The sequence below is a fragment of the Equus asinus genome, chromosome 9 (genome assembly GCF_041296235.1).
Source record: "Equus asinus isolate D_3611 breed Donkey chromosome 9, EquAss-T2T_v2, whole genome shotgun sequence".
In the NCBI taxonomy this organism is placed as follows: Eukaryota; Metazoa; Chordata; class Mammalia; order Perissodactyla; family Equidae; genus Equus; species Equus asinus.
Genome location: NC_091798.1, coordinates 96,415,380 through 96,442,573, shown reverse-complemented (window position 1 = coordinate 96,442,573; position 27,194 = coordinate 96,415,380). Strand labels below are relative to the sequence as shown.

The 27,194-nt window shown below is 59.3% G+C and overlaps 1 protein-coding gene across 19 annotated transcripts in view; it reads left to right on the top strand.

The window, feature by feature from the left end:
* The window catches only part of OBSCN (obscurin, cytoskeletal calmodulin and titin-interacting RhoGEF), a 147,209-nt gene that overhangs the window by 84,273 nt on the left and 35,742 nt on the right, over positions 1-27,194 (top strand). For 14 of the 19 annotated variants that reach the window (XM_070518009.1, XM_070518014.1, XM_070518012.1 and 11 more), the window contains 24 exons: positions 309-572; positions 1,228-1,494; positions 1,734-2,000; positions 2,105-2,377; positions 2,957-3,226; positions 3,748-3,944; positions 4,092-4,167; positions 6,535-6,807; positions 7,822-8,088; positions 10,404-10,676; positions 11,010-11,285; positions 11,573-11,860; positions 11,991-12,269; positions 12,969-13,342; positions 14,506-15,376; positions 15,959-16,237; positions 23,035-23,113; positions 23,334-23,455; positions 23,621-23,818; positions 24,421-24,453; positions 24,717-24,815; positions 24,974-25,192; positions 25,651-25,723; positions 26,048-26,115. In XM_070518009.1, coding sequence (XP_070374110.1) covers positions 309-572; positions 1,228-1,494; positions 1,734-2,000; positions 2,105-2,377; positions 2,957-3,226; positions 3,748-3,944; positions 4,092-4,167; positions 6,535-6,807; positions 7,822-8,088; positions 10,404-10,676; positions 11,010-11,285; positions 11,573-11,860; positions 11,991-12,269; positions 12,969-13,342; positions 14,506-15,376; positions 15,959-16,237; positions 23,035-23,113; positions 23,334-23,455; positions 23,621-23,818; positions 24,421-24,453; positions 24,717-24,815; positions 24,974-25,192; positions 25,651-25,723; positions 26,048-26,115 — 5,685 coding nt within the window. The remainder of the gene's footprint in view (positions 1-308; positions 573-1,227; positions 1,495-1,733; positions 2,001-2,104; positions 2,378-2,956; positions 3,227-3,747; positions 3,945-4,091; positions 4,168-6,534; positions 6,808-7,821; positions 8,089-10,403; positions 10,677-11,009; positions 11,286-11,572; positions 11,861-11,990; positions 12,270-12,968; positions 13,343-14,505; positions 15,377-15,958; positions 16,238-23,034; positions 23,114-23,333; positions 23,456-23,620; positions 23,819-24,420; positions 24,454-24,716; positions 24,816-24,973; positions 25,193-25,650; positions 25,724-26,047; positions 26,116-27,194) is intronic. The other 5 variants (XM_070518015.1, XM_070518013.1, XM_070518018.1 and 2 more) reach the window with 2 other exon arrangements.

The following is a 27,194-nucleotide window of genomic DNA, read 5'->3' as shown; positions in this document are numbered from 1 at the left end:
TTTCCTCTGTCCTGTCATGTCCTGCCTCTAGAGTTCTCCAGAGAATCTGATGTTCTCTGTGTGTTTCTGACCCTCCCAACCCAGCCCACCAGATTCATACACAGCATGAGGCCTGAGGGGCCACGGAATGGACCACGCCATACTGTGCACATACTGGCCGAGGGAAGCCACAGCCCACAGCGTGTGCTTGGGACCCCCAGCACGTGGCCTCTGGCCCCTTGGGTTTCTGTCTTCTCTGTTCTGTCCATTTCCTGTGTCTTCCACCTGCTCAAAATGTGATTGTTATCATGTCTTTCTGACTCCCTAAGCCCTGCCTGCCAAGTTCACCAAGGGTCTGAGGAAGGAAGAGGCCACAGAGGGGGCCACGGCCACACTGCGCTGTGAGCTGAGCAAGGTGGCCCCCGTGGAGTGGAGGAAGGGCTCTGAGACCCTCAGAGCTGGGGACAGAGTCAGCCTGAGACAGGACGGGGCCGTGTGTGAGCTGGAGATCCGTGGCCTGGCCGTGGCGGACGCCGGGGAGTACTCGTGCATGTGCGGGAAGGAGAGGACCTCGGCCACGCTGACCGTCAAGGGTAAAGACTCCATGTGGTCACTTGGACGAGCTCGGGTGCCCATTCTCGTCTCCCTGTGTCTGTGCCCACTGGCTCCCCATGTGTCTCGCCTCTCTGTGCCCTGGACAGTTTCCGTCTGTCCCTGTCTGCTCACCTGTCACAGCATTGTCCGGTTGTCTATTGTCTGGTACTGATCTCAATCCCAGTGACCTCATGTGGCCAGTGCTTTTTGTGGGGACAGAATTCCCACCTTGTTCCCTCTCCATCTTAATCCACCCAACTTTCCCCCATCCCTCACAGCCTCTAGTCAGGATCTGAGGGTTGTGGCCCTGCCCACGGGGTCTGCATGGACCCCCTGCCCTGATGACCTGGAGGGACACAGCCCTGCCCATGGGTGTCCTGGGTAGAGGCCACATGACAACAGCCCTGGCCAGATCTAGAGCTCGTCTCACGGTCCTCACCACAGTCCCTCCTCCCCTTAAAGGGGACCCAGACTCGTGACTCACGCTCCCACCTAGGCCTCCTGGAGCTCAAGGCAGTGGGCCTGTGGGCAGGCCAGGCGGCTGAAGTGACGCCAGTGGCCATGCCTGGCCTACGCCCTCAGCAGAGCTGACTGAGTGTTGGGTTGCCCGTCTCGGGGCTGACCCTGTCTCCCCTCCTTCCGCCAACCCCACAGCCCCACAGGTGGTGTTCAGGGAGCCGCTGCAGAGCCTGCAGGCTGAGGAGGGCGCCATGGCCAGCCTGTGGTGCGAGCTGTCAGAGCCCAGCGCCACCGTGGTCTGGAGCAAGGGCGGCCTGGAGCTGCAGGCGGATGGGCGCCGGGAGCCGCAGCAGCGGGGCCACAGGGCAGAGCTGGTGCTGCGGGACGTGCGCCGGGAGGACGCGGGCGAGTACACCTGCACCTGTGGCTCCCAGGCCACCAGTGCCACCCTCACTGTCACAGGTGGGCCCCGAGGCCAGCCTGCCCTCGTTCAGGGCCCTCATGCTTTGGGGGGACCCTCTGGGCTGCAGCCCCACCCTGGGCGTCCCAATGGGGGGAACATGAGCTCACGCAGGGTGGGTGGAGCTGGCCTGAGGCTCTGCGCCCCACTGCTCACAGCCCCCCTCCCGTAGCTGCCCCTACGGTCCCACCTCCTGTATCTGCGCCTGTACCCAATCTCATGCTCTCTCCCTACTCGGTAGCTGCGCCTGTGCGGTTCCTCCGGGAGCTGCAGGCCCAGGAGGTGGATGAGGGCGCGACAGCGCACCTGCGCTGCGAGCTGAGCCACGCAGGTGCCAGCGTGGAGTGGCGCAAGGGCTCCCTGCAGCTCTTCCCCTGCGCCAAGTACCAGATGGTGCAGGAGGGCAAGGTCGCTGAGCTGCGGGTGCATGGCGCTGAGCAGGAGGATGCCGGCCGCTACACCTGTGACACGGGCCACGCGCAGAGCACAGCCAGTCTCTCGGTCCGTGGTGAGCTGCCCGCCAGCCCCTGCCCGCCCCGGCTCCACCCCCAACCGTCCCCGTGGAGTGGGCAGGCTTGCTCAGTGCCCTAAGCGCCCTCCCTGGCCCCCCAGCCCTCAGGCCCGCATTCGAGACGGAGCTGCAGAGCGTGGAGCAGGAGGCAGGTGGCGTGGCCCGGCTGCGCTGCGAGCTGAGCACGGCGGAGCCTGGGGCCCCTGTGCGGTGGCTCAAGGAGGGCGAGGAGCTGCACGGGAGCCCCAAGTTCGAGATGCGGCGCCAGGGGGCCGTGTGCGAGCTGCTGATCCACGGGCTCGAGGCCAAGGACACGGGCGAGTATGCCTGCGTGGTGGCTGGCCAGAAGACCTTGGCCTCCGTCAGGGTCGGAGGTGAGCCCTCCTGCCACACCTGCCGCCCCAGCATCTCCCCCGCCTCCCATCAGGCGCTGTTGCAGAGGTGGCTGCGAGGCCCCTGGGGTTACAGGCTCTCTCTGCTCATTTCTGCACCACACCCATCCTGATGCCCCCAGAGAAGTGTTGACAGTGGGGAAACTGAGGCTGTGGCCCCTGAAGGCTGCCCTGCCTCCTGCCCCCAACCAGCAGGTGGGCAGTCTGGCCTGGGCTACCATCTCTGAGCCCCTGCCTGTCTGTCCTGAAGGTCTTGCTTCCCTGATGTCCCAGCCAGGGGAGCGCTGGCTGCAGGGTGGGGACCAACCGAGGCAGCCCACCACCCCACAAGTCCTTGCCTGCTTCTTCCAAACAGAGCCACCCCCAGCCAGCCTCTGCTTCCAGAAGCTCAGTGTCATGGGAGGGGGCCGTGTTTGGTGGCAATGCCCTGTGGGGCAAATAGAGGCTGTGGCAGGAGAAGAGCATGCAAGCGTTTGGGAGGTCTTCCTGGTGGAGGGGCATGGGAGCTTGTCTGGGTGCTCTGACCTGGCTGGTAAAGAGCCCTCCTCGCCCAACTCCCAGAGCCGGAGGTGACCATCGTGCGGGGTCTGATCGATGCCGAGGTGCAGGCCCACGGGGACGTGGACTTCAGCTGCGAGGTGTCTCGGGCCGGGGCTACGGACGTGCAGTGGCGCCTGCAGGGCCTGCCGCTGCAGAGCAATGAGGTGACAGATGTGGCTGTGCGTGGCTGCACCCACATGCTCCGGCTGAGGGGCGTGACGCCCGAGGACGCAGGCACTATCTCCTTCCACGTGGGCCGCCACACATCCTCTGCCCAGCTCACCGTCCGAGGTAGTAGCTGCCAGCTGGTCTCCCTGCTCACTGCGCTTGAGCCCCAACGTCCAGGGCCTGTGGGGCAGAGAGTCAGACCGCAGGGGTGTCCGCCTCTAGGGGCGGGGAACTGGCAGGGAAGTGGACCTGTGAGTGGGCCACGTGGGGATGGCCCGAGGTATCAGGGTGGGTGGGGGCATCCCGGGCTGAGGGGCCGAGTCAGGCTGGTGGGGTGGGGGTGGCGGGCTTCATGGAGGCTCACGGGGTGTCTGAGCTTAGCTGTACCTCCTGATTCTCTTGTTGGGGGGCTGCTGCAAATTTCGGCTCACCCCCAGCCTGTGGTCACTCCATCATCTCCGAGGGTCAGAGTCCAGACTTCGGACTCTGCCGAGAGGTGGAGGACGCAGAGAACGGGACTCCTACTTGTCTTCAGGAATTGAGGGGGGGGTGTCTGGGGACAGACCCCGAGGACTGGGAGGTGCTCCTGATGGAGTGAGGGGCTCCCAGACACCGAGGCTGACACCATGCCCCACTATGTGCAGCTCCTGAGGTGACCATTGTGGAGCCCCTGCAGGACGTGCAGCTCAGTGAGGGCCAGGATGCCCACTTCCGGTGTCGGCTGTCCAGGGCCTTGGGCCAGGAGGCTCGCTGGGCCCTGGGAGGGGTGCCCCTGCAGGCCAACGAGATGAATGACATCACGGTGGAGCAAGGCACCCTCCACTTGCTCACCCTGCACAAGGTGGGGTCCCCGGGACCTGCTCCACCCACAGTGCTCCAAGGGGTACAGGAGGGGGACGGTTCCAACTCCAGCTGGGTTGGGCTGGGACTTGCAAGCAGAGATGGTTGGCATGGGGTTGTCGGCTGAGACCCCATCTCTGTCCCTCAGGTGACTCTCGAGGACGCTGGAACCATCAGTTTCCAAGTGGGTTCGTGTAGCTCAGAGGCCCAGTTGAAGGTCACAGGTGGGCAGCCCCTCCCGCCCCTGGCTCCCCTGCTGTGGGTGTGCGTGTTTCTCTCATCTAGTAGCTATTGGGGGTACAGCCAGGAACCCAAGCCTTCTAGTAGATATCTTGCCTTAGGGGACAATTTACTACCCCCTGACCACTAAAGCCACAGGCCAGAGAGGCCACTGTGGTGGACCAGTAAGGATCAGTTTGAGAAATGCTGGGGTAGGGCATCCCTGTGTGGGATTAGTGCTGTCTGCAGGAGGGAGACGGGAGCCCGGCTGCTGTGGGCCTGGGCCCTGAGGTGGAGACAAGGCCTTTTGCATTTCCACCCTCCACATAGCTACTCCTGTGACAGAGGTCCATGCGCTCATGTCCATGTTAACACCTGCACGCCCGACGGGCTCCAGGTGCTGATGCAACAGCGTACCTGTGACACGTGGGCAATTTTGGGCATAGTGTACTTGGCCCCAGGCATGCAAACAGGATTTTTAAGGATATTCAACTTGGGTTATACTTTGTCCCCAGAGCAGCACATCCCTGAGTGCCTGACCTTGAGTGCCCCTCCCCTGCAGTCCTACTCCAGCTTCTCAAACTGGTCCCATCCATCCACCATCCATCGATTCATCTATCCATCCATCTACCATCCATCCATCATCCATCCACCATCCATCTACTATCCATACATCCATCATCTATCAACCCTCTTCCATTCATTTATCTGTGTATCCTTCCATCCATCCATCCATCTATATTCATCCATCCATCCATTCATCCACTATCCATCCATCATCTGTCATCCATCTGCCATCCATCTACCCACCAGCCATCCATCTATTCACCCCTCTACCATGCACCCATCATCTGTCTACTATCTACCTCAAGAGAGGTCAGATACAGCGCTGCCCTCAGGGAGCCTCCAATCTACTAGAGAAGTTGGACATGGAGACAGTGTGTGTCCTGAGTCCCAGGTGCCCCCTACCACAAGTCTTTAGAGGATGGACAGACATGGTCAGCTCTGTGGCCTCTGGGGCCAGGAGAAGCTCCAGAGTGCAGTGCCCTCAAGTTGAGTGATGGGAGAGGGTCAGTTTTCTGCATGTCCTCAGCAGGGCTGGACCTCATGTGTTCGTCAGGGTGGGCATCTGTGAAGGGCAGCATGGAGCTGGGTTGGGTCCGCTGAGGGCTGTGCCTTGGCCCCTCTCTTGGCCAGGTGTCCTCAGCCAGGGCAAGCTGGCCTGCATACAGACACTGGGCTGTGGGCGTGGGTGCCCAGTGGGTGGCGTGTAGGCAAGCCTGGGAGCTGTGCTGGAGATGACAGGCACTGTGGGGACAGACATGCACTCTCGGGAGAGGGTGGGGGTGGGGGGGCTGGGGCTGGGTGTTGGCAGTGCACGACGAGGAAGGCTGTGTGGGCTTCTGAGGGAGGGCTGCCTGGGGTGGACAGGTGGCTACCCTGTGGTGTGGTCCCCGTGTGTGTGTCGCTCGCCTGCCCCTCTCACCTTCCTCCTGGTGGACAGGAGTCAGGGCTGTGGGATCAGGTGCAGAGGAAGCTGGGCTTTGCCAACTGTGGACGTGTCTCCCTCTTCACGAGGGGCCCCAGGCTGGCCTGGGGAAGGTGCGCAGAGGGGAGCGTGGGGGCAGGGTATGAGCCTCACCGGGGAGGACGCACCCCCAGCCCCAGGCAACTAGGGTGTTGCTATCCCTGCCCCGAGTCTCCCCTTCCCTCTCGCCCACGGGGCGAGGGCAGCCGTGCTCTCGGCCGGTCTGCTGTGTCTGCCCTGAGGTGGAGGATGGAGGAAGCGAGGCAGGTGGGGACAGCTACCACATGGCTTTAGGGCCTCAGAATCTTAGGGACTGAGGGACTTCACGGGACATCAGGACAAACAGCACTCTGCGAAGGGAGAAGCTACTGCTCCCATACTCCCAGGGACGGAGGGCTCACTTCCTGAGGCAGACCCCCCTCTCAGAGCGGCAGGCCCCATGGTCCTTCCTCCCCACCCCACAGCCTACCCCATAAAGATTGCAGTTGTGGGGCTTGACGCATGTCCATTCTGCCTTCTGCAAAGGTAGATGCAGGTCACTCATCTCCTTTGGTGAAACCAGGCGTGTTCTGAGGGGGGCTGTGGGGTGCAGGGGGGCTCGGCCAGCTCTCACGGGCTCACTGTGGGTGGTTGCCATGTCTCATTCTGTGAGCAGGAAGGGCCAGTTGGCCCAGGCAGATCTCAGATGCCAGCCCCAGGGTGGCCCCAAATAGTGGACCCCAGTGGCCCCTGAAGACCCCAGGGTGTCCCTGCAGACCCCAGGCACCCTGGCATGTTGGACCCCAGGGTGGCCCCTGAGACCCCAGGGCAACCCAGACTGCCCTCCTTTCGCCCTCTTGCACAGAGGCAGCACCATACCTGGTACGAGGCTTGCAGAACATGGACGTCTTTGCGGGGGAGGTGGCCACATTCTCCTGCGAGGTGTCCCGTGCGGGTGGGCCAGAGGCCCGCTGGTGGCTGGATGGGACCCTGCTGCAGGACGGCCCCCAGAGTGCCATCTCCGTGCGTGACGGCACCTTCCACTCCCTCGAGCTCTCGGGTCTGGGGGTCGCCGACTCGGGCACTGTCACCTACCGTGCGGGGCCCCTGGTCTCTACGGCCAAGTTGTTGGTCAAAGGTATCGGCCAATGAGACCCCACCCCTTGCTGGCGCTTCTGCACCTGCTGCCCCTGCACGCTGCCTTCAGTCTTCGGGGCGAGAAGTCAAGGACTGGCTGCCAGGCCCAGGACTGGACTCTGCTCCACATGTGTCATGGGTGCGTGTGGCTGGCAGGCTGCTGTCCCACATGATGATGACTGGGAGTGATGAAACTGAAAGCCAACCCATGCCACCTGCTCTGTAGGGCCCTGGGCACTGCTGCCTACCTGCTGCCACTCGGCTGCACTTCCCTCACACACACACAGAGGGCAGCCTGGAGGCAACGGCACCCTTCACGGTCCCGGCGCGGCCTGCACTGTCCCTGCTCTAGACTGCTTCCCTGCTGTGGGCTTGGGCTAGGTCTTTTGCTCTTCTGGGAAAGAGCGAGCTGAGGGGGAGGGCAGCGGGCTGCCAGGGACCCCTCAACCCATTCGCAGTCGGGTGTTGGGTGCTCCATGGGCAGCCTCTCACGGGGCTTGCCTGGCGTGTTTGCTGACAGGCCCCCTTGGCACTACTGCAGAGTGAATGTGACGTTCACCCAGGTCCGCAGGGAGAACCATTTGTTGACTAGGATTTTGGCAGGGGGATATGGGATGGAGACTGGGGGGGCGGTGAGACCCATGGAAGAGGGACAAGAGGGCTGGGGGTGCCGTGCGCCCAGTGGAGTCTGTGGACCCTGAGGAGGCCTGTGGGCTTTCAGGAGGGGGCATTGTGTCCCTGCTGGGGCAACATGTGCCCTGGGCCTCCAGGGGGGCTTAAGGGGGAGGAGGGGCACAGTGGATGGAGGCCAAGCCAACGGTGCCATTTGCCATGGGTAGGGCGAGTGGGGGCAAGGTTTGCCCTGTGTGTAGGGCCCTGGGCCACCGTGGAGGGTCCCGTTCCCACTGTAGCCCTGAGCTTGCTTGCTGCTGAGCCGCTGATGCTGACCACAGAGGGCGGGCGGGTTGCAGTCACACTGCTCCAGCTGACGCGTGCCCGGCGTGTCGGCCGACAGATCCCGTGGTGGAGGTGGTCAGTGCCATGCAGGACCTGGCGGTGGAGGAGGGTGGCCCGGCCGAGCTCCTCTGCCAGTACTCACGGCCGGTGCAGGCCACGTGGAAGATGGACGAGCAGGAGGTGCGGGCTGACGGGCACCGCGTCATCATAGAGCAGGACTGGACGGTGGCCAGGCTGTCCTTCCGGCCGGCCTTGCCCTGCGACAGCGGCATCTATTCTTGTGAGGCCGCGGGCACCCGTGTGGTGGCCCTGCTGCAAGTGGAAGGTGAGGTGGCCTGGGGGGCAGCCCAGGCCCAGCATGGCTTCGGCGTGGCTTGAGCCAAGCAGTCCTGGTGGAATGGCAGGCAGTGACAGCCAGCGCCGTGTGACCATACTAGAAAGACAGGATTCCAGCGGGTGGATCCTGCTGAAGCTGCGCTGGGCCCTGAGCCGACCCATCCCAGACCCCCTCCCCAAGCAGCCTGACAGGACGGGGTGGCTGGAATAACCCTGGGCAGAGGCTGCACTGAAGAACCTGCATCCAAGACACCCAGGGAGGTTGGGGGAGGTAGAGGCAGGCAAGGCGGAGCGGTGGGCGGGCCTGGGGTCTGCAGGGCTGTGTCCTAGAGCAGAGGCACTGGGCTGAGCTGCCTGAGGCCCGGGGTTCAGACCCCAGCTCTGCCCCTTCGCTGGCTGGTCACTCAGAGGATGCTCCCAGTCCTGCGTCCCTGTTTGCAACACTGCAGCCACACACAGTTGGGGGACCAGGCGCGGGGGACAGTGGGCTGCAGCCCCTGCTGGGGAGGGGTGTCATTTGGCTGGGACTACTTCCTATTTGGGAAAATTTGAAACGTTCAGGTGGTGAGTGAGCGGGAGGGTGGGGGCAGTTGTGAGGGGAGCATCCAAGCGGGGATGAGCATGGGGGAGTGGTCCAGGCCACTGACTGCCTGAGGTCACGCCGGCCTCATTCACTCATGAGTTCAACAAGCAATTTTTTTAAACATTTTTTTTTTGGCCCCTAGAGGCACAGCAGGGAACATACAAAAATCCCTCCCTTCAAGGTTGTGAAGTTGTGGGGAGGCCTGCAGTGAGAGCCCAGCCTGGAGGAGAGGGGCTGGGCAGTGGCCATCTGGGGCGGAGCCTTCTGGGCCTCGGCAGGGCTGAGGGGAGAACAGGCACAGGGCAGCACCCGGGGCTGGCACTGCTGTAAAGTCGGGGATTTTGTTGAAACCCAGCAGCGGTGATGTCCTTGGATGGGAGCTGAGGAGGTGAGCTCCAGCAGTGACTGCAGGCCTGGCCCGCTCCCTTGTCACCCTGCCCCTCCCGTCGCGGCCAGAGCAGCTGTAGATCCTGCTGGCCCCCGGCTGTCCACCGGAGCTCGGTGGAGATGTGGGACACACCCCCAAGGCCCCGTGGCCACTGTCAGTTCTGACGGGTGGGGCTGGGACGAGGGAGAGCCTGGTGTGTGCGCAAGCAACCCAGGGCCAGGAGGGTGGCCCAGAGAGGGACGTGGTCAGGCCCCACCGGTCCTCTGCTCTGAGATGGCCTCCCCCCTACTCCCCCAGGGCCCCATCCAGAGCGGACACTCCTGCCTGTGGTGTGTGTAGACTCTGTGGACGAACTGAGAGGGAGCATCAGGGCTGTGTGCGGGTTCCATTTGGGGTACCCCAGAGAGCAGTTCGGACTGTGGGCCTGGACGTTGGGCCAGGCTGCCCCCATCCCTCAGCTCAGTGACTGCAGTGGCTCCTGGCTGTCCTGTGGCTCAAGGCCAGACCCCCAGCCCCCCAGCATCCAGGCCAGCCCTGGGTCACCTGGTGCTCCTTTCCTACCTGACCTCACCCTCTGCTCTCAGTCCTCTGCCTGGCCATTTGCATTCTTCACCCCGTTGGCCTGCCTTCCCGCTGCCCCCACACACCCTTCCTTATTCCCATTCTGGTGTCCCCTCTTGTCACTCCTCCTGCGGGGACACCTCCTCTGCCCAGCTCAGTCATGCCCATCCTCAGAGATATACCTCCTCCAGGAAGACCCCCTGGGCTGCGCAGCCCACTAGCATCCCCTGCAGTACGTGGATTGTCATCAGAAGGGGTCCTGGGAGGTGGCAAGCCCCCCTGTGGCTAGACATGGAGTTCATGGCTTCCATGAAAAATGGGTGGCTGCTTATTAGACTCACAGACAGCGTATACAGGAGAATTAGAAAGGGGTTCTGACTTAGGGCCGAGGTCTCTGTTCCACTGGGTGAGCAGCAGGGGGCAAGTCTGACAGGACTGGCTGGGGGACCAGAGGAAAGGGAGCTGGATCCAGAACCGGAAGCAGCAAGGCGCACTGGGGCTCGAGCGTGCTGGGGCTCTGGGAGCTTCTAGTCTGTGAGGCTTCTCGCCTGTGAGGCAGGGAGGAACCTCTCCGGGCCAGAACGTGGTGATGGTGTCGGCAGGGCACATGGCAGCTCCACGTTGACACCGAGCGCGGCCCTGCTTGTGGTCACATTCTATTCAGCCCTTTGTCTTGCGGGGATGGGGGGGAGACTCTCCCACGTGACTTCGGGGGGTGGGGGCGCCCTGGGCCGGAAGAGGCCGGCGCCCCTGAGCCATCCCCTCCTTGCAGCCAAGAACACGGTGGTGCGCGGCCTGGAGAACGTGGAAGCGCCCGAGGGCGGCGAGGCGCTGTTCGAGTGCCAGCTGTCCCGTCCCGAGGTGGCTGCCCACACCTGGCTGCTGGACGACGAGCCGGTGCGCACCTCCGAGGACGCCGAGGTGGTCTACTTCGAGAACGGCCTGCGGCATCTGCTGCTGCTCAAAAACCTGCGGCCGCAGGACAGCTGCCGGGTGACCTTCCTGGCGGGGGACGTGGTGACTTCGGCGTTCCTCACCGTCAAAGGTTAGGGGGCGGGGGCGGGGGCCAGGTGGGCGTGGTCTCCGAGGCCCCTCCCACCGGATCCCTTGCAGCAGAGGCGCGCGGAGGGCGGTGCTGGGGCTGCGGGGAGGGGCCGCAGGTCTCTGAGGCTTCTCCCACCGAACCGCGCGCTGTGGGGGTGGGGGAGGGTGTGTGACCGCGGTGGGGGCCTGGGTCTCTGAGATCCCTCTCTCTGAGGCTGGGCTGCCTCCTCTGCCAGGAGGTAGGGGCCGCGAGAGGGGTGGCCTGGGGGTCTCCGAGCCTGCCGGAGGCCGCCCCTCGGCCCCGCGCTCACGCCCCCCTTCCCCCCCACCGCAGGCTGGCGCCTGCAGGTCCTGGAGCCCCCGCGGGACGCGGCCGTCCCGGCTGGGGGGCAGGCCCGCTTCAGCTGCGCGCTCAGCGAGGCGGTGCCCGTGGGCGAGGCCACCTGGTACGTGAACGGCGCGGCAGTGCAGCCGGACGATGCCGACTGGACGGTCACAGCCGACGGCAGCCAGCACGCCCTGCTGCTGCACCGCGCCCGGCCGCACCACGCAGGCGAGGTCACCTTCGCCGCCCGGGACGCCGTGGCCTCCGCGCGGCTCACCGTGCTGGGTGGGTGCTGGGGCCTCCCGCTGCAGCTGGGGTCCAGGGCTCTGCGGGGCGGGGTGGGAAATTTCAGCCCCTGAGGCTCCTGGGGGCTCCCCGCGGCCCCCACGCTGGGCGGGCTGTAGGTACACAGTCTCGCTGTGACTCCAGCACACGACCCTGGCTCCCTGAGACGGCCGGGCGCCGGGCACAGCGGCTCACAGGCCTGGGGGCAGCCCGCCCAGCGCCCACACTTGGCCGGGACCAGATCCCAGGGCGGGCGGGGCTGGGGCTGACCGGGACCCTCCCCACAGGCCTCCCCGACCCTCCCGAGGACGCCGAGGTGGTGGGGCGCAGCGGCCGCTCCGTGACGCTGTCCTGGGTGGCGCCCGCGAGCGACGGCGGCGGCGGTCTCTGCGGCTATCGGGTGGAGATGAAGGCGGCGGCCACGGGCGAGTGGCGGCTGTGCCACGAGCTGGTGCCGGGGCCCGAGTGTGTGGTCGACGGCCTGGCGCCCGGGGAGACCTACCGCTTCCGCGTGGCAGCCGTGGGCCCCGCGGGCGCCGGGGAGCCGGTGCACCTGCCCCAGATGGTGAGGCTCGGTGAGTTGTGCCCTCGGCCGCTGGTGAGGGTGGGGCCCGCCTGGAGCGCTCACAGCCTCCCAAGTCACCGGGGGAGCCTGGGGTGCGTCCTTGCTGATGCGCCCTCCCTGCCGGGACGCTGTTCCCGCAGAGCCTCTGGAGCCCGCGCCTGCGCCTGCGCCCACCGTTCCGGAGAGCCTGCAGGTGGCAGCCGGCGAGGAAGTGCGTCTGGAGTGCGAGGTTTCTGAGGCAGGGGAGGTCCTCTGGCTGAAAGGGATGGAGCCCATCCAGCCCAATGGACGCTTCCAGGTTCTCACCCACGGTCAGCGGCAGACGCTAGTGATCCGTGGCTTCTCCGCGGAGGACCAGGGCGAGTACCGCTGTGGCACTATCCAAGGACCGGCCTCCACCGAGGCTGCTGCCTTCCAGGGTGCGTCCTCTTGGGGCCCAGCGTGGGAGGGGCTGGGGCATCTGGGTGGGCTGGCCCTCCATGCACGGGGTCCTCCTGGGGAGCTCTCCTCACACCAGGGGAGATTGAGATGGGAGTGGCTCAGCCCCCTGTCAGAACCCCTATCCCTGGGTTTCAGGCCAGGCTCTCCCTGAGCCGAGTTCTGGCCAATGTAGTCCTTGGTACTCACTTGTGGTCCCTTAAGTCCTCAGGCTCTTGCACTCTTAGCCCCCCTGCGCTCTGAACCCCCTTCCCCCTGTCCTGAACCCTCCCTTCACTCTGAGACCCCCCCCCCCCCCCCGCACTGACTCTGACTCTGCCTCCCCGTGTCCGTCTTCTCCCTACGCTGTGACAAGGCCCCGTGGGTTCCAGGCCTCCTCTTGTGCAACAGAAGCAGAAGGGCCCAGGCAGGCCCAGTCTGACTTGGCTGAGCCCTCTCTTTCCTGATGGTCTCGTACTCCATGCTGGAGGAAGGCTGGGGCCTCCCCTGGTCAGAGGGCACTGAGGCTTTGAGAGGGCCCTTCAGAGCCTCTGAAACCTCAGCAACATTGTGCCATCAGAGTTCTCTGGGGGCCAGGCAAGCAGCAGAGGCCTGTTGAGGGGAACCACGGTCAGCAGCCAGTGCTGGTCTGGGATCTGGTCCTGTCCCAGCCTGGCTGACCAGTCTCCCGCCCTCCTTAGTGGTGCTGACCCCGGGATCAGGGGATGAGGCCCCTATGCAGCCCAGCCTGCCCCCTGAGGCAGCCCAGGAGGGTGACCTGCACCTGCTGTGGGAGGCCCTGGCCCGGAAGCGCCGTATGAGCCGTGAGCCCACGCTGGACTCCATCAGCGAGCTGCCGGAGGAGGATGGACGCCTGCAGCGCCAGCGGCAGGAAGCAGAGGAGGTGGCCCCGGACCTCTCCGAGGACTACTCCACGGCTGACGAGCTGACACGCACTGGCGAGGCTGATCTCTCGCATACCAGCTCTGATGACGAGTCCCGGGCGGGCACTCCTTCCCTGGTTACCTACCTCAAGAAGGCTGGGAGGGCTGGCCCCTCACCACTGGCCAGCAAGGTGAGGCTCCAGCTTTGCCTGAAAGGAGAGGCCTGGGTGTCTCAGATCTTCACCACCCATCCATTGTCCATCTGTGCCTTGTCCATCCACCATCTGTGCGTCGGCCCATCTGCCATCCATTTATCCATCTGTCTGTTCATCCACTGTCCATCTTTCCATCTATCTACCTACCTGTGTGTCTGTCATCCATCATCTAGCATCCATCAACCATTCATGCATCATCCATCTACCACCCAGCCATTCCTCCATCCACCATCCATCCACCTGTTCATTTATCCACCCATCCATCCATCCATTCTTCTACCTGTCTGTTTATCCACCCGTCCATCTATGCTTCTGTCCATTCGTCCATCCACCATCCATCCGCCCACCCATCCATCTATCCAGCCTTCTACCTGTCTATTTATCTACCCATCCATCTGTGTTTCTGTCCATTCATCCACACATCATACATCCATCCACCTATCCACTCACCCGTCCATCTATTCATCCACCATTCCTGCACACATTCACCCATTCATAGGGTTACCTGTCAGCCTATCCATCTCTTCATCCACTCATCTACCTACCTATCTGTTCATCTATCCATCCATTTACCCAACCACCTATCCATCCATTGACCACTTCTGCACTTGTTTATCTGTTCATACGTTGATCTGTCAGTCTGTCTACCCACCTGTTCTTTCAACTGTCCATCTGTTTGTCCTCCACCTGTCCCACTATCTACCTATCCACCTATCCATCATGTACCCATGACACCCCTTCACCTATCCTTTCTCCTTCTACTCACCTCTCCACCCCCCATGCATCCATCCATCCACTTACCCATCCACCATTCACCTGGCTGTTGAAACTTTTTTCTGAAGAGCTGGAACTGGTTTCTCTGGGGCGTTCCTCACAACTCTGTCAGTCCTGACCAGGGTGACCATGTGAACTGATTTCAGGGAGGGTGGGCTTGCTTTGTGGCAATAGCAGGAGCCAGGCATACCGGCTCAATGAAGGTAGTGTGGTTGCCAGCAGGTAGGGAGGCAGAGTGGCATGCAGGGGGGAGATGTGGAGCTGGGGTGGGAGACCGGCCCCTGCTCCCAGCCCTGCCCTGTGTTGCCCTGCTCCATCCTTCCTCAACCCGGGCTTCGGTTTTCCTGCTTTACCTGTACATACAGGTTGGGGTCCCAGAAGCCCCGTCTGAGAAGCCGCAGAAGCAGCAGGAGCAGCCGGCCACAGTGTGCCCACCGCCAGGAGAGCTGAGGGTGGAGGACCTGGGTGCCCCATCCATGGACCAGGCAGCTGTGAAGATCCAGGCTGCCTTCAAGGGCTACAAGGTCCGGAAGGAGCTGAAGCAGCAGGAGGGGCCTGTGTTTTGCCGCACATTTGGGGATGTTGAGGCACAGGTGGGGGATGTCCTGCGTCTGGAGTGTGTGGTGTCCAGCAAGGCGGACATGCATGCCTGCTGGCTCAAGGATGGTGTGGAGCTGACTGACGGCCGGCACTACCACATCGACCAGCTTGGGGACGGCACCTGCTCTCTGCTGGTCGCTGGCCTGGGCCATGCGGACGCTGGCCACTACACCTGTCAGGTGAGCAGCAAGTTTGGCCACGTGTCCCACAGCGCCCGCGTGGTGGTCAGCGGGACGGAGAGCGAGGCCGAGAGTTCCTCCGGGGGCGAGCTGGACGATGCCTTCCGCCGGGCCGCCCGGCGGCTGCACCGCCTCTTCTGCACCAAGGGCTCGGCCGAGGTTTCAGATGAAGAGATCTTCCTCAGTGCGGACGAGGGCACCGCAGAGCCTGAGGAGCCTGGGGACTGGCAGACCTACCATGAAGACGAGCACTGCATCTGCATCCGCTTCGAGGAGGTTGCTGAGGCCCAGCAGGCGGCCGCCCGCTTCCAGGAGATGTTTGGCACGATGGGCATCGGAGTGGACATCAGCCTCTTGGAACAGAGGCCTCGGGGGGTGGAGATGCGCATTGGCAGGGTGGCCCCAGCCCCTGCAGCACCTCCGGAGCCAGTGCCCAGCTTGCTGACCCCAGAGGCTGGTGAGTCTGCAAGCCACCTGAATTGGGGTGGGGAGAGAGGAAGGGCAAAGCTGAGCACTCGGGGAGTTGGCTGGGCTCAAGCTTCAGTCCGTTTACGGATGCAACCCACTGGGCTGGGAAGAGCCCTGACTTTGGGGTTAGACAGAGCTCAACTTACATCCCACCTCTGCCTATGACTAGCTAGCTTCTCTGAGCCTCATCGGTGAAACAAGTACGTGAATACTGACTTCCTAGAGGTTTTGGTCACCTGCACCATCATGTCTTGAGGTCTCTCTTCTCCAGTTCTGAGCCACTCTTGCATCTCCAGTCCCTGACGCCCAGCCCACACGACCTTGGTCTCCCCTTTACCTCCCTCTCCTCCCTGTTTCTCATCTGCTGTCCCTCTGGCCTCACGGTAGCTCAGGAACCAGGCTGGCAGAGAGAGGATTCTCCTGGAGAATGGGGAGAAGCGTTTAGCCACTGGGTCTGCAGCACTCCCATGGGAATGGGTGCTGTGCAGATCGTGCACATGGAACCCTGGCAGCTGGGGCAACTAGGGGGAGCCCAGGGCTAACTCCTGGCATGCCCTCCTGTCACTCCCAGCCCCCGTGTTCCTGACCGAGCTGCAGAATCAGGAGGTGCTGGACGGGTACCCTGTGAGCTTCGACTGTGTGGTGACGGGCCAGCCGGTGCCCAGTGTGCGCTGGTTCAAGGATGGGAGGGTGCTGGAGGAGGATGACCACTACATGATCAGTGAAGACCAGCAGGGTGGCCACCAGCTCATCATCACAGCTGTGGTGCCGGCAGACATGGGCGTCTACCGTTGCCTGGCCGAGAACAGTGCAGGCGTGTCCTCCACCAAGGCAGAGCTCCGCGTGGACCGTGAGTACCACGGCCAGGGTTTGATGGCCCCAGGGTGGGCGGCATGGGGACTCCAGCCGGGAGGGACAGTGCTGGGTTGGAGGATGGTCAGGAGAGCGTTGGTCTTGGCCAGACAGGAACTGGGGCCTCAATGTCTTGTGGCCAATGGAGAGTTCTCTGGGAGCCCCCTGGGGTGGGGTGGGAGCGTTGTCTCCTTGAGAGGCGTCCAGACTGGGGAGGAGCCCAGCAAGGTTTGGAGGTGCCCCAGGGCATGGTGGGTGGTTAATGTCACTGTGGGATAACAAGAAATGCTCATTTGGTCTTTGTCTCTGGTTCCTGGCCTGCAGCTCTTAAGTCCTTTAAAAATTCCTGAGTGACCAGGGTGGGCGGTGCCCTTCGTTCTAATGTGGTGACTCCTGCTGGGCCCCTAGACAGCTTCAGGATGGAGAATGGTTGCCAGGACCCCTACAAATAACGTCCACTAATTTTTGGCAGAAGTGCAAAAGCAATTAATTGAAGGAATAGAATTTCAACAGATGGTGTGGAGTAATTTGGACATTCATAGGCAAAAAAAGGAACGTCGACCTTATCTGAAAGTTAACTCAAAGTGGGTTACGTACTTAAAGGTAAAATATAAAACTGTGAAACTTGCAGAAGAACAACAGGAGGAAATCTTCAGCACCTAAGACTTCTGAGACTTGGTAGTAAAGCAACACCTGTGAAAGAAAGAGTGGTAAACTGGACCTCTTCAGAGTTAAACACTCCTGCTCTGAGAAAGACTTGGTGTTAGGAGGGAGGAAGTATCTGCAAACCACAGGTCTAATAAAGGGCTTTTTTCTAAAGTGTATGAAGAATGCTCAACATTAAACAGTAAAATATTATTCAAATCCAGTTAGGATAGGAGAAAGGACACATCGGGACATTCTGTGGGAGGGTGCACAGGTGCAGCTGGGCCCACGGAAGGTGCTCAGCTTCGTGTGCCGTCAGGGAGAGGCAGAGCAAAGCCCCAGCGGGATGTCACTGTGCGCTGATCAGGATGGCTAGAGTAAGAAGTGGTGACAGCCCCAAATGCAGATGAGCACACAGAGGAACGGGATCCTCCATGCACTGCTGGTGGCGTGTAAAATGGGGCAGCCACTCTGGAAACAGTGTGGCAGTTTCTCACAAAACTAACCATGTAGTTACCGTACAACCCAACAATTGCTTTTTGGGGCATTTACCCCAGAAAAATGAAAACTCAAATTCATAATAAAACCTGTACCCAAATGCTCATAGCAGCTTTATTCCTAGTAGTCAAAAACTGGTAACGACCCAGCTGTCCTTGAGCAGGTGAATGGTTAAACTGTGGACGGCTGTCCTACGGAGTAGACTTGGCAAGGAAAAGGAACGCGTTATTGACATGTGCAACAGTGATAAAACAGCATTTTATTGCGCAAAATTAAACACGCATACACTCAGTGGAGTTTGGGTGAAACTTGTGAAATCGGAACAAGGTCAAGGGACATATCAATGTCCCCTTTTATAGTTATGAGAGGAGTTAACGTTGCTGGAACCTGGGTGAAGAGTGCGTGGGATCTCTGCTATTTCTTAGAACAACATGAGGATCTACAATTCTCTCAAAATAAAAAGGAAAAAAGCTGTTAAAAAACTCAACAAGAACAACATACCAAGAATAAAGAGGAAACAACCTGACGAAGATCATTTGTAACATGTGAACTTGAGGGTTTTTTTTTAAAAGCAAAGAACAAAAAAAGGTCACAAAAGAACAACAAAAAAGCCAATGTATGAAATAAAAAGTTGAACTGATATGTGAAGAAATGCAAATCAAAAACATAATTTTGTCACTCAAACTTCCAAAGATTTTAAAAAAGATAGTGAGTATTATTCTCAGGGGTTTCAGTAAGTGACAATTTACAGCTGCTGGTAAACAAATGTATATTAATGATACAAGTTTTCAATGAAGAATTTTACCAAAACAAGTGTTTTAGACAGCTGTACGTCCCCAAAAATATTAGATGAACAAAAATATGTGTAAGTCTCTTGAATTGTAGTTATTTATATTAGCAAATAAAAACCTAATCTGGATGTCTACTAGCAAGGAATTGGTTAAACATTTTATGATAAAAACCCCACAACAATAACAACAGGTTGATCACCTTAAATAGGAACCCATCTTATCTATTTTTGCGGGCCATTCTCTTTCCATGCTTTCCATTCTGTTGTGTACATCCAGATTTCCGTCTGGTGTCACTTACTTTCTGCTTGAAGGACGTCTTTTAACATTATTTTTTGTAGTATGGGTATGCTGGAATTCTTTCTTTTGTATGTCTGAAAAAATGTGTTTATTTCGCTTTTGTTTTTGAAAGATATTTTTGCTGGTACAGTGTTTCTTTCCATACTTGAGTGATGTGGCTCCACCAGCTGCTAGCCTGCATGTTTCCACTGAGAAGTATGATGTCGTTCTTGTCTTTGCTTCTCTGTACATAAATTGTCTTTTCTATTTGGATTTTAAAGTGTTTAGATGTTTGCACACCGTAAAATTCACCATTTTAAAATGTGCAATGTAGTCGTTTTCATGTATTCACAAGGTTGTGCAACCATCACTACCATCTAATTCCAGAACTCTTGCATTATCCCAGAAAGAAACCCCATATCCACTGTCCCTCACTCCCCAGCCCCCTGGAAACCACTGAACTACTTCCTGTCTCTTTGGGTTTGCCTGTTCTGAATATTTCATGTAAATGGAGTCATATGATATGTGGCCTTTTGTGTCTGACTTCTGTCACTGGGCATGTTTCCAAGGTCCATCCATGTTGTAGCATGTGTCAGTACTTCATTCCTTTTTATGACTGAAAAATACTCCATTGTGTCTGGACCGATCAAGCACACATTGGACGATGTTTATCCATTGATCCTTTGGGCTACTACGAATAATACGAATACACGAATGTGAACACTCATGTACCAGTTTTCGTGTGGATGTCCGTTTTCACTTCTCTTGGGTGTATACCTAGGAGTGGAATTACTGGACCATATGGTGACCCTATGTTTAACTTACAGGTAGTGATGGTTGCACAACCTTGTGAATACATTAAAACCACTACACTGCACATTTTAAAATTGTAGCTGTTTTCCACAGTGGCTGCCCCATTTTATATTCCCATCAGCAATGTACGAGGGTTCCAGTTTCTCCACATCCTCACCAGCACTTGTTATTGTTCACCTTTTCCATAATAGCCATCCTAAAGGGGGTGGAGTGGTATCTCATATGGTTTTGTTTTGCATTTCCCTAATGACCAATGATGGTGAGCATCCTTTCATGTGCTTATTGGCCCTCTGTATATCTTGTTTGGAGAAATATCTGTTCAAATCCTTTGTGCATTGTTAAATTGGGTTATTTGTCTTTTGATTTTGAGTTGTTAGAGCTCTTCATTGTGCGGGGTACTAGCACATATCAGATAGGTGATCTGTTATCTATTATCAGATGGATGATTTTGAATATTTTCTCCCATTCTGTGGCCTGTTTTTTCCCTTTCTTGATAGTGTCCTATGATGCATAAAGGTTCTTAATTTTGAGCAAGTCCAGTTTATCCACTTTTTCTTAGTTTCCTGGTTCTTTAGTTGTCGTGTCTAAGAATCCATTGCCTAGTCCAAAGCTATAAAGATTTACACCTGTGTTTCTTCTAAGAGTTTTATAGTTTGAGCTCTTATATTTAGGTCTTTGGTCCATTTTGAGTTAATTTTGGTATATGGTATGAGGTAAGGGCCCAAATTCATTCTTTTAATGTGGATATCCAGTTGTCCTAGTACCATTTGTTGAAAAGACTATTTTCTTCCATAAAGTTGTCTTGGAATTCTTGTCAAAAGCTAATCTCCATTAAATGTATGGATTTATTTCTAGGCTCTCAATTCTGTCCCATTGATCTAAACGTCTCTCTTTTTGCCAGGGGCTGCACTGTCTTGATTAGTGTAGCTTTGTAGTAAGTTTTGAAACCTAGATGCGTGAGTCCTCCAACTTCATTCTTTTTCAAGATTGTTTTGAATTTTCTGGGTCTCTTGCATTTTTATACAAGTTTTAGGATCAGCTTGTCAATTTCTGCAAAAATGGTCTCAATATTTTTTGATTCCTTTTTATTATTGGTTTTGAGTAATTTGATTATGCTTTTTTTTGATGTACTTTTCTTCATGTTTCCTTGTGCTTGCAGTTAATTGAGCTTCTTGGTATTTGGTGTTTATAATTTTCGTTAAGTTTGGATTTTTTGTTGGCCATTACTTCTTCAAAGGTTTTTGCTCTCCCCCCTCATTTGGGGACCTCAGTTACACGTATGTCAAGCCGCTTGAAGTTGTTCCACTGCTCACGGGTACTCTTTTCGCTCTTTAAGTTTCGTTTTTCTCTGTGCGTTTCATTCTGGGCTTTTACGTCCATGACTCTTTTCCTGTGTGACGAGTAGTCTGCTTTTCATCCTGCGCCTTGCATTTTTTTTATCTTTAGAAATTCCACTGAAGTCTTTTTAGTATATTCTATGTCTCTACTTAACTTTTCCAACACATAAGATACAGTTCTGTGCCTATTTTAATGTCCATCTCTGCTGTTCTAACATCTGTCAGTCTGGGTCGGTTCTGGCTGAGTGACTTTCTCCACGTTCTGGGTCCTGTTTTCCTGCTTCCTCGCGTGTCTTGTGCTCCCTGACTGGACGCCTGACACTGAGTCTGACCCTGCTGGGAGCCGGGTATTTTGTGTTTCTGCAGGTCCTGTGGGGCTTGTTCTGGTTACAGTGAGTCTCTGGGAAGCAGTTCCATCCTTTTGGGTCTGGCTGTGTGGTTGTCGGGCGGGGCTGAGGCTGGTCCTCCCCTCTCCTGGGGCGAGAGCTTTCCTGAGCCCTCTGCCACTGCCCTGTGGACTGTTTCCAGGCCAACTGTGCAGCCTTCTGTTTCTCCGGCTCCATTTCCTCTAGCCCTGTCACGTGGCTCTTTCCTCATGTGCGGTGCAAATCTGTCCTCTGCTGAGTCCTCCAGGGAGGGGGTCCTCTCTGTGCAGCTTTCTCTTCTCTGGTTTTCTGTCCTATGGACTCCAGCTACCGTCGTCTCCCAGGACATCAGCTCTGTCTCCTCAACTCAGGGTCTGCCTCAGTTTCCCCTCCTGGGCCTGGAAACGCAAGGCAGGGAGCTTGGGCAATCATGGGGCTCACTTCTGTTTCTTCTCTCTAATGGATCACTGTCCTTCACTCACTTAATGCCCAGTGACCCGAAAACCATTCGGATGATTCTGTACCCAATTCCAAAGTAAGGGTTCTTTCCCCACTCCATGCAGTTCTGCGACTGCAGCGGGGCTCCCACCATTCACCTGCGTTCTGACACCATCCATCTGGACACAGCGTCAGACCCCACAGATAAGGGGCTCGGTCCGCGAGACCGCCCCACTGCAGTTGCCAGCCCCAAGTCCGGGCATCACCTGTGCTCCTGACCACGGGCTCCAGAATAGAGGCTCCCCAACCCCTCCCCGGTTGCTGGAGCAGCTCACAGAACTCAGGAAACATTTCTCTTGCTAGATTGCTGGTTTCTGTGAAAGCATATAACTCAGAACCGTCAGATGCAGAGACATACAGGGCAGGCCTAGGGAAGGGGCTCCGTGCTCCCACGCCCTCTCCAAGCACACCGCCCTCCTCCCGGCACCTCCACATGCCCACCGACCTGCAGGCTCTCGGAACCGTCCTTTTGGGTCTTCTGGAGGTTTCATCACATAGGCTGACTGATCAAATCATGGGCCACTGGTGATTGATTGAAGCTCCAGCCCCTCTCCCCTCCAGGGGTCTGTTGTGGGACTGAAAGCTCCAGCCTCTAATCACGGGGTCCCTACCCCTGGCGACCAGCCCCATCCTCAGGGGCTGTCCAGAGTCACCTCGTTAGCATAAGCTCAGGTGTGGTTGACAGGCTTGTCGTGACTGTCAAGACCCCTTTATCGCTCTCATCACAGGAGAGTCCAAGGGTTTTGGGAGCTCCGTGCCAGGAACGGGACAAGACCAAGTGTGTATTCCTACTGTAGATCACAGCATCCCAGGCATGCTCCGTATCTTCTGTTTGTTTTGGTGGTTTCAGCGGGGAGGGTGTCTTAGTTCGGCGGCTGTAATGAAGCACCATAGACCGAGAGGCTTATAAACGACAGTTTACTCCTCACGGTCTGGAGGCTGGAAGTCAGAGTCAGGGAGCCAGCGTGGTGGGCTCTGCTGAGGACTCTCTTCAGAGTTTCCGACAGCTGTCTCCCCGTGGCCTCACGTGGTGGTGAAGGGAGGAGCTCTCTGGGGTCTCTCTTATAAGGAGCTGATCCCATCCTGGGGGCTCCACCCCATGACCTCAGCACCTCCCAAAGGCCTCATCTCCCCATACCATGATGTTGGGGTGAGGATTCAGCTTGTGAATTTTGGGGGACACAGACTTTCAGCCCGTAACAGAGGGCAAACCCAGTCCCTGTTCCTCCGTCCTGGTGGCTGTGTTCTGAGGCCTGTACACGCCGTCCTTGCTTTCCACTGCAGTGTGACTGGGAGACGCTGCCATTGGCCCTGCTTGCCATTTATGAAGCCCAGAATCGCCTGGTATCTACAATTTGTTGGGTCTTACAGTCAGTTACAGGCCTGGAAACATGACGGGCACAGCATGGGGGCGGAGAGGGGCCACAGGGTAGCTGTGTCCCCTGAGACTTCTGACTCAGGCATGCGAGTGGCTCCCAGGGACGGCTGTGCAGTGGAAACCTGGTGGCCTCTAGGGGGCCGTGTGGGGGCAGATGGGTGCAGGCCTTGCTCCAGCTGCCCTTTCATCCCCAGTGACCAGCACAGACTATGAGACGGCCGCTGATGCTACCGAGACGTCATCCTACTTCAGCGCCCAAGGCTACCTGTCCAGGTGGGGCCACACAGAGGCGGCAATGCCAGCCAGCTGGCAGTCCTGGGCCCTGGGGTGGGGGTGGCAGAGCTGGATTGGAATGACAGAATCAAAGTCCTAGAACCTTCAGCCAGGATGCAGCAGCCAATGGGACCTCAAAAGCTATCTGTACCTGACCCTGGCCCCCTCCTGTCTCCTCACTGGTGCACTTCACGTTGCCCTCCTCTGTTCTCCCTGCCAGCCGCGAGCAGGAGGGCACGGAGTCCTCAGAGGAGGGGCAGCTGCCCCAGGTGGTGGAGGAGCTGAAAGACCTCCAAGTGGCCCCTGGCACTCGCCTGGCCAAGTTCCAACTCAAAGTCAAAGGTGAGGGGGAGGGGGCAGAGGGTCAGGAGCTGCCTCCCCCCAGCAGAGATCGGGTGGTCCCCTGCAGCCCAGGGGTCTCTGAGGCACCCCCTCCCTGGGCCATGTGGAGGGCAGAGTGCCCACTGGCTGACAGCTCTGTGCTGACCTCTCCCCTTGTGGCCCCAGGCTACCCAGCCCCCCGCCTGTACTGGTTCAAAGATGGGCAGCCCCTGACGGCGTCTGCGCACATCCGCATGGCTGACAGGAAGACCCTGCACACCCTGGAAATCCTCTCGGTCACCAGCGAGGATGCCGGCCAGTACTCGGCCTATATCAGCAACACTGTGGGCGCCGCCTACTCGTCTGCTCGGCTGCTGGTCCGAGGTGGGTGGTGGGGGACCCGGCAAAGGCTGGCGTCCACACCGGGCTGATATCCACCCACATGCTGGCTGGGGCCGAGCCCAGCAGTCATCACCCCATATGCAGAAGCCTCACAGGTGGCCAGAAGCCGGCCCCAGGGAGCGCGTGCCCCCGGGGGCATGGGGCCCATGCACGCTGACCGGGCAGGCATGCTGGCTGGTGAGGTAGACCCAGGCGAGCATGTGGCCCCCAATAGACTGTTAGGAATAGAGGTCGGAAGTTCCTCATTCTCCAGAGTTCTGAGCACTGCAGGGTGACTCCATATCTGTGCCCCGACCCACCCTGGACACAGGGCTCAGCGCCACCTGGGCCCCTTCAGTGTGACGTCCAAGTGCTGGCCCTAGGGTGACAACCCCGATTCCTGGGGTTGCACAGAGTCTGGTCCATGTGGCCTCTTGTCTCTCCACACCTGAGTGTGAATTCCAGGGCTGCACAGCCAGGCTCAGGAGAGGTGCTGTGCAGGAGCGGGCGGGCCGCCCTCGGCAACCACGCTCCACCCAGCAGCCCCACCAGCCCAGGGAGGGAGGCGCCTTCAGCCGCAGTTCTGACTTCTATGCCTCTTTTAGGCCCCAACGAACCAGAAGAGAAGCCGGCGTCTGGTGAGCCGCCTCTCCACGGGCAGAAGGAAGGGGGAGGGGGGCAGTGGGCACTTGGGGCTTTGCGAGAGTGTGTGAGGGGTGACCTCGTGGGTGGGCGGGGGGGCCTGAGCAGGTGGGGGCCAGGCCGTGGAAGTGGGACCACACCAGGGGCCCCTTGAGACCACGGAGCCCACCCCACACACAGAGCCAGGACTCTGTGCTGGCTGTTCCGCTGCACTGGGACATGGTGTGTGTTCCCCACCAGCTGCCCCGTGTCTCCCCAGATGTGCAGCAACAGCTGGTGCCGCCCCGCTTCCTGGAGAAGTTCACCCCCAAGAAGGTGAAAAAGGGTGCCAGCATCACCTTCTCCGTGAAGATCGAAGGTAGGGCGCTCCGGCTCCCGTCCCTACTGAGGACCCCAGGAGGTTCAGAGCAGATCCTGTGTCCCCACTGAGGCCCCAGGAGGCTCAGAGGCAATCCCCTTTCCCATACCCCGCCTCCCAGTTGGGGGGGTGACTGCACTGTCCACTCCTGCCTGCAGGTCGCCCCACCCCGGCGGTGCACTGGCTGCGGGAGGAGGCCGGTGAGGGCGTGCTGTGGATTGGCCGTGACACGCCAGGCTACACGGTGGCCAGCTCCGGGCAGCAGCACAGCCTGGTCCTGCTGGATGTGGGCCGACAGCACCAGGGCTCCTACACCTGCATCGCTAGCAATGCTGCAGGCCAGGCCCTCTGCTCTGCCAGTCTGCATGTCTCCGGCCGTGAGTGGGAGTGGATGGCCGGTGGGGTGTGGGAGGGGGTCCAGGGCCTCCTGGGGGCAGGCTGCTCCTCCCCAGACCCCTCTCCCCTCGGCCCAGCCAGAGCTGGCGAGATCTGAGTGCAGAGCCCCAGGGGCCAGCTCCTATCCCCTGCCCTGTGGGCTCCGCTTAGCTGGCCAAGACCCTCCCAGAAGCCCCCTGCTGCCCCGAGTGGTTTCTTCATGGGCCCTCAGCCCCTCTGAGGCCTGGCAAGTCAAGCACGGAACCTGTTCCTGTCCCCACCCCCAGTGGGGGAACTGTGGCCCGAGCTGGGACGCTGGGCACAGCTCCTCCTCAGGGCTCTGGATGAACAGGGTCAAGGCCTCTGGGGTGGCCTAGACATCGTGGGCAGGGGTCCCGATCGGAATCAGCTCAGCAGAGGCCAGGGTGTCATCTGCTGGCTCACCTCGCTCTCCTGACAGTGTCCAAGGAGGCAGGGGCGGTGGAGGAGCAGGCCGGGGTGAAGGAGGCCCTCATGTCCACCTTCCTGCAGGGGTGAGTGGGGGCTGCCCAGAGCTGGCCGGCCATGGTGGGGCCGGGGGCAGGGGCCTGGGAGTGGGGTCAGTGCTGCAGCTGGGCAGGGAAACCTGCCCTGGACCGCAGCCCAGCTCTGCCCTTTGAAGGCAGGGTGGCTTGGGCCAGCCCCTGTCCCTCTCTTTGCCTCAATTTCCCCATCGCAAAAGGAGCGCTTTCCGGGGCCCTGACTGTGGCATCCCAGCCCCCTGTCCCCAGACCCTCTTCCTCTCAGAAGCTCCCGCCCACGGGTGCGGGGAGGTGGGGTCCACCCCAGGCCCCTCAGGACACCCCTCCCTCCTTTAGGACCCAAGCCGTCTTCGCACAGATGTCAGAATCTGCAGGTTTCACAGACCTTGCCGGGCAGAGGAAAGGTACCAGCTGGGTGGTATTCGCAGGGCCAGGGTGGCCGAGGGCCCCGATGCCGGGGTGGGATGTGGAGGTGGCTGCCCAGCCAGCAGGCCCCAGTCCCACGAGGCTCCTCCCAGACCGTGTGGCCCCAGAAATGCCTGCTTGTGTAGCTCTGAGCTGGGGCTCTCTGCCCCTCGTGACCCTGCTTCTGAGCCTTGGTTGGTCTTGGGGCCGTTTCTGAACCTTGTGGATCTGGGAGCCCGAGGGGCCATGGGGATCCTGTAGCCTGGGCTCAGGGCTCATGTGCAACAGGCTGTGTGGACTCCTGGACCAGTCGGGGCTGGTCTGGTATGAGGCCAAGTGTGGAGATTGGTGCTGGGCGTGCCCTGGCAGGGATGCACTGTTCCCACCTCCCCCTCCTGTGCCTCCACGTGGGCCCCCACCTGTCCAGCTGCTGTCTGGCCACCCATGGGGGGCCTCCCAGCACCTCAGCGTGTGTGTAACTTTCTTATGGAAATGCTGAATTTGCACAGACGTAGAAAAGAGAGAGCTATGCTCCCTGCGTGCTCGTCATCCACCTTTGGGATCACTTCTCGGTTGACCACTTCACACTGCTGTTCCATGTACCGCCCCCCGCAGGCCCCTCGTTCACCCTTAACCCTGACTCTGCACAAAACATCCTGCTTCTGTCGCGCAGACTCCAAACCTCCAAATCTCAGGTCCCCCAGCCCTCAGGCCAAGATTTGGGGCCCTGCCCCTGCCTCAGTGTCCAGAACCTGCCCTCGTCTCCCGCCATCTGGCTGAGCTGCCCCTGCCCCGTCCTGAGCCCCTTCCCAGACCAGCGGCGCAGTGGCCACTGAGAAAGGAGGCTGCACAGACCCTGCCATGGCCCCGTGGCTCAAAGCTCCTGCCCCAGCTCGATGGCCGGTCTGGCCTCTACCCAGCATGGCTCTCAGTGCCTTGACCGCTGTGCCCCTGGCTGGCTGCTGCCTCCTGGCCACTTGGTGTCCTTGACTGCCCACTGTCCCCCTGCCCGGACACTCCCCTGCGTTCACAGCCCCTCTGCCTGTCACACCTCGGCTCAGATGCCCTTGAGCCAACC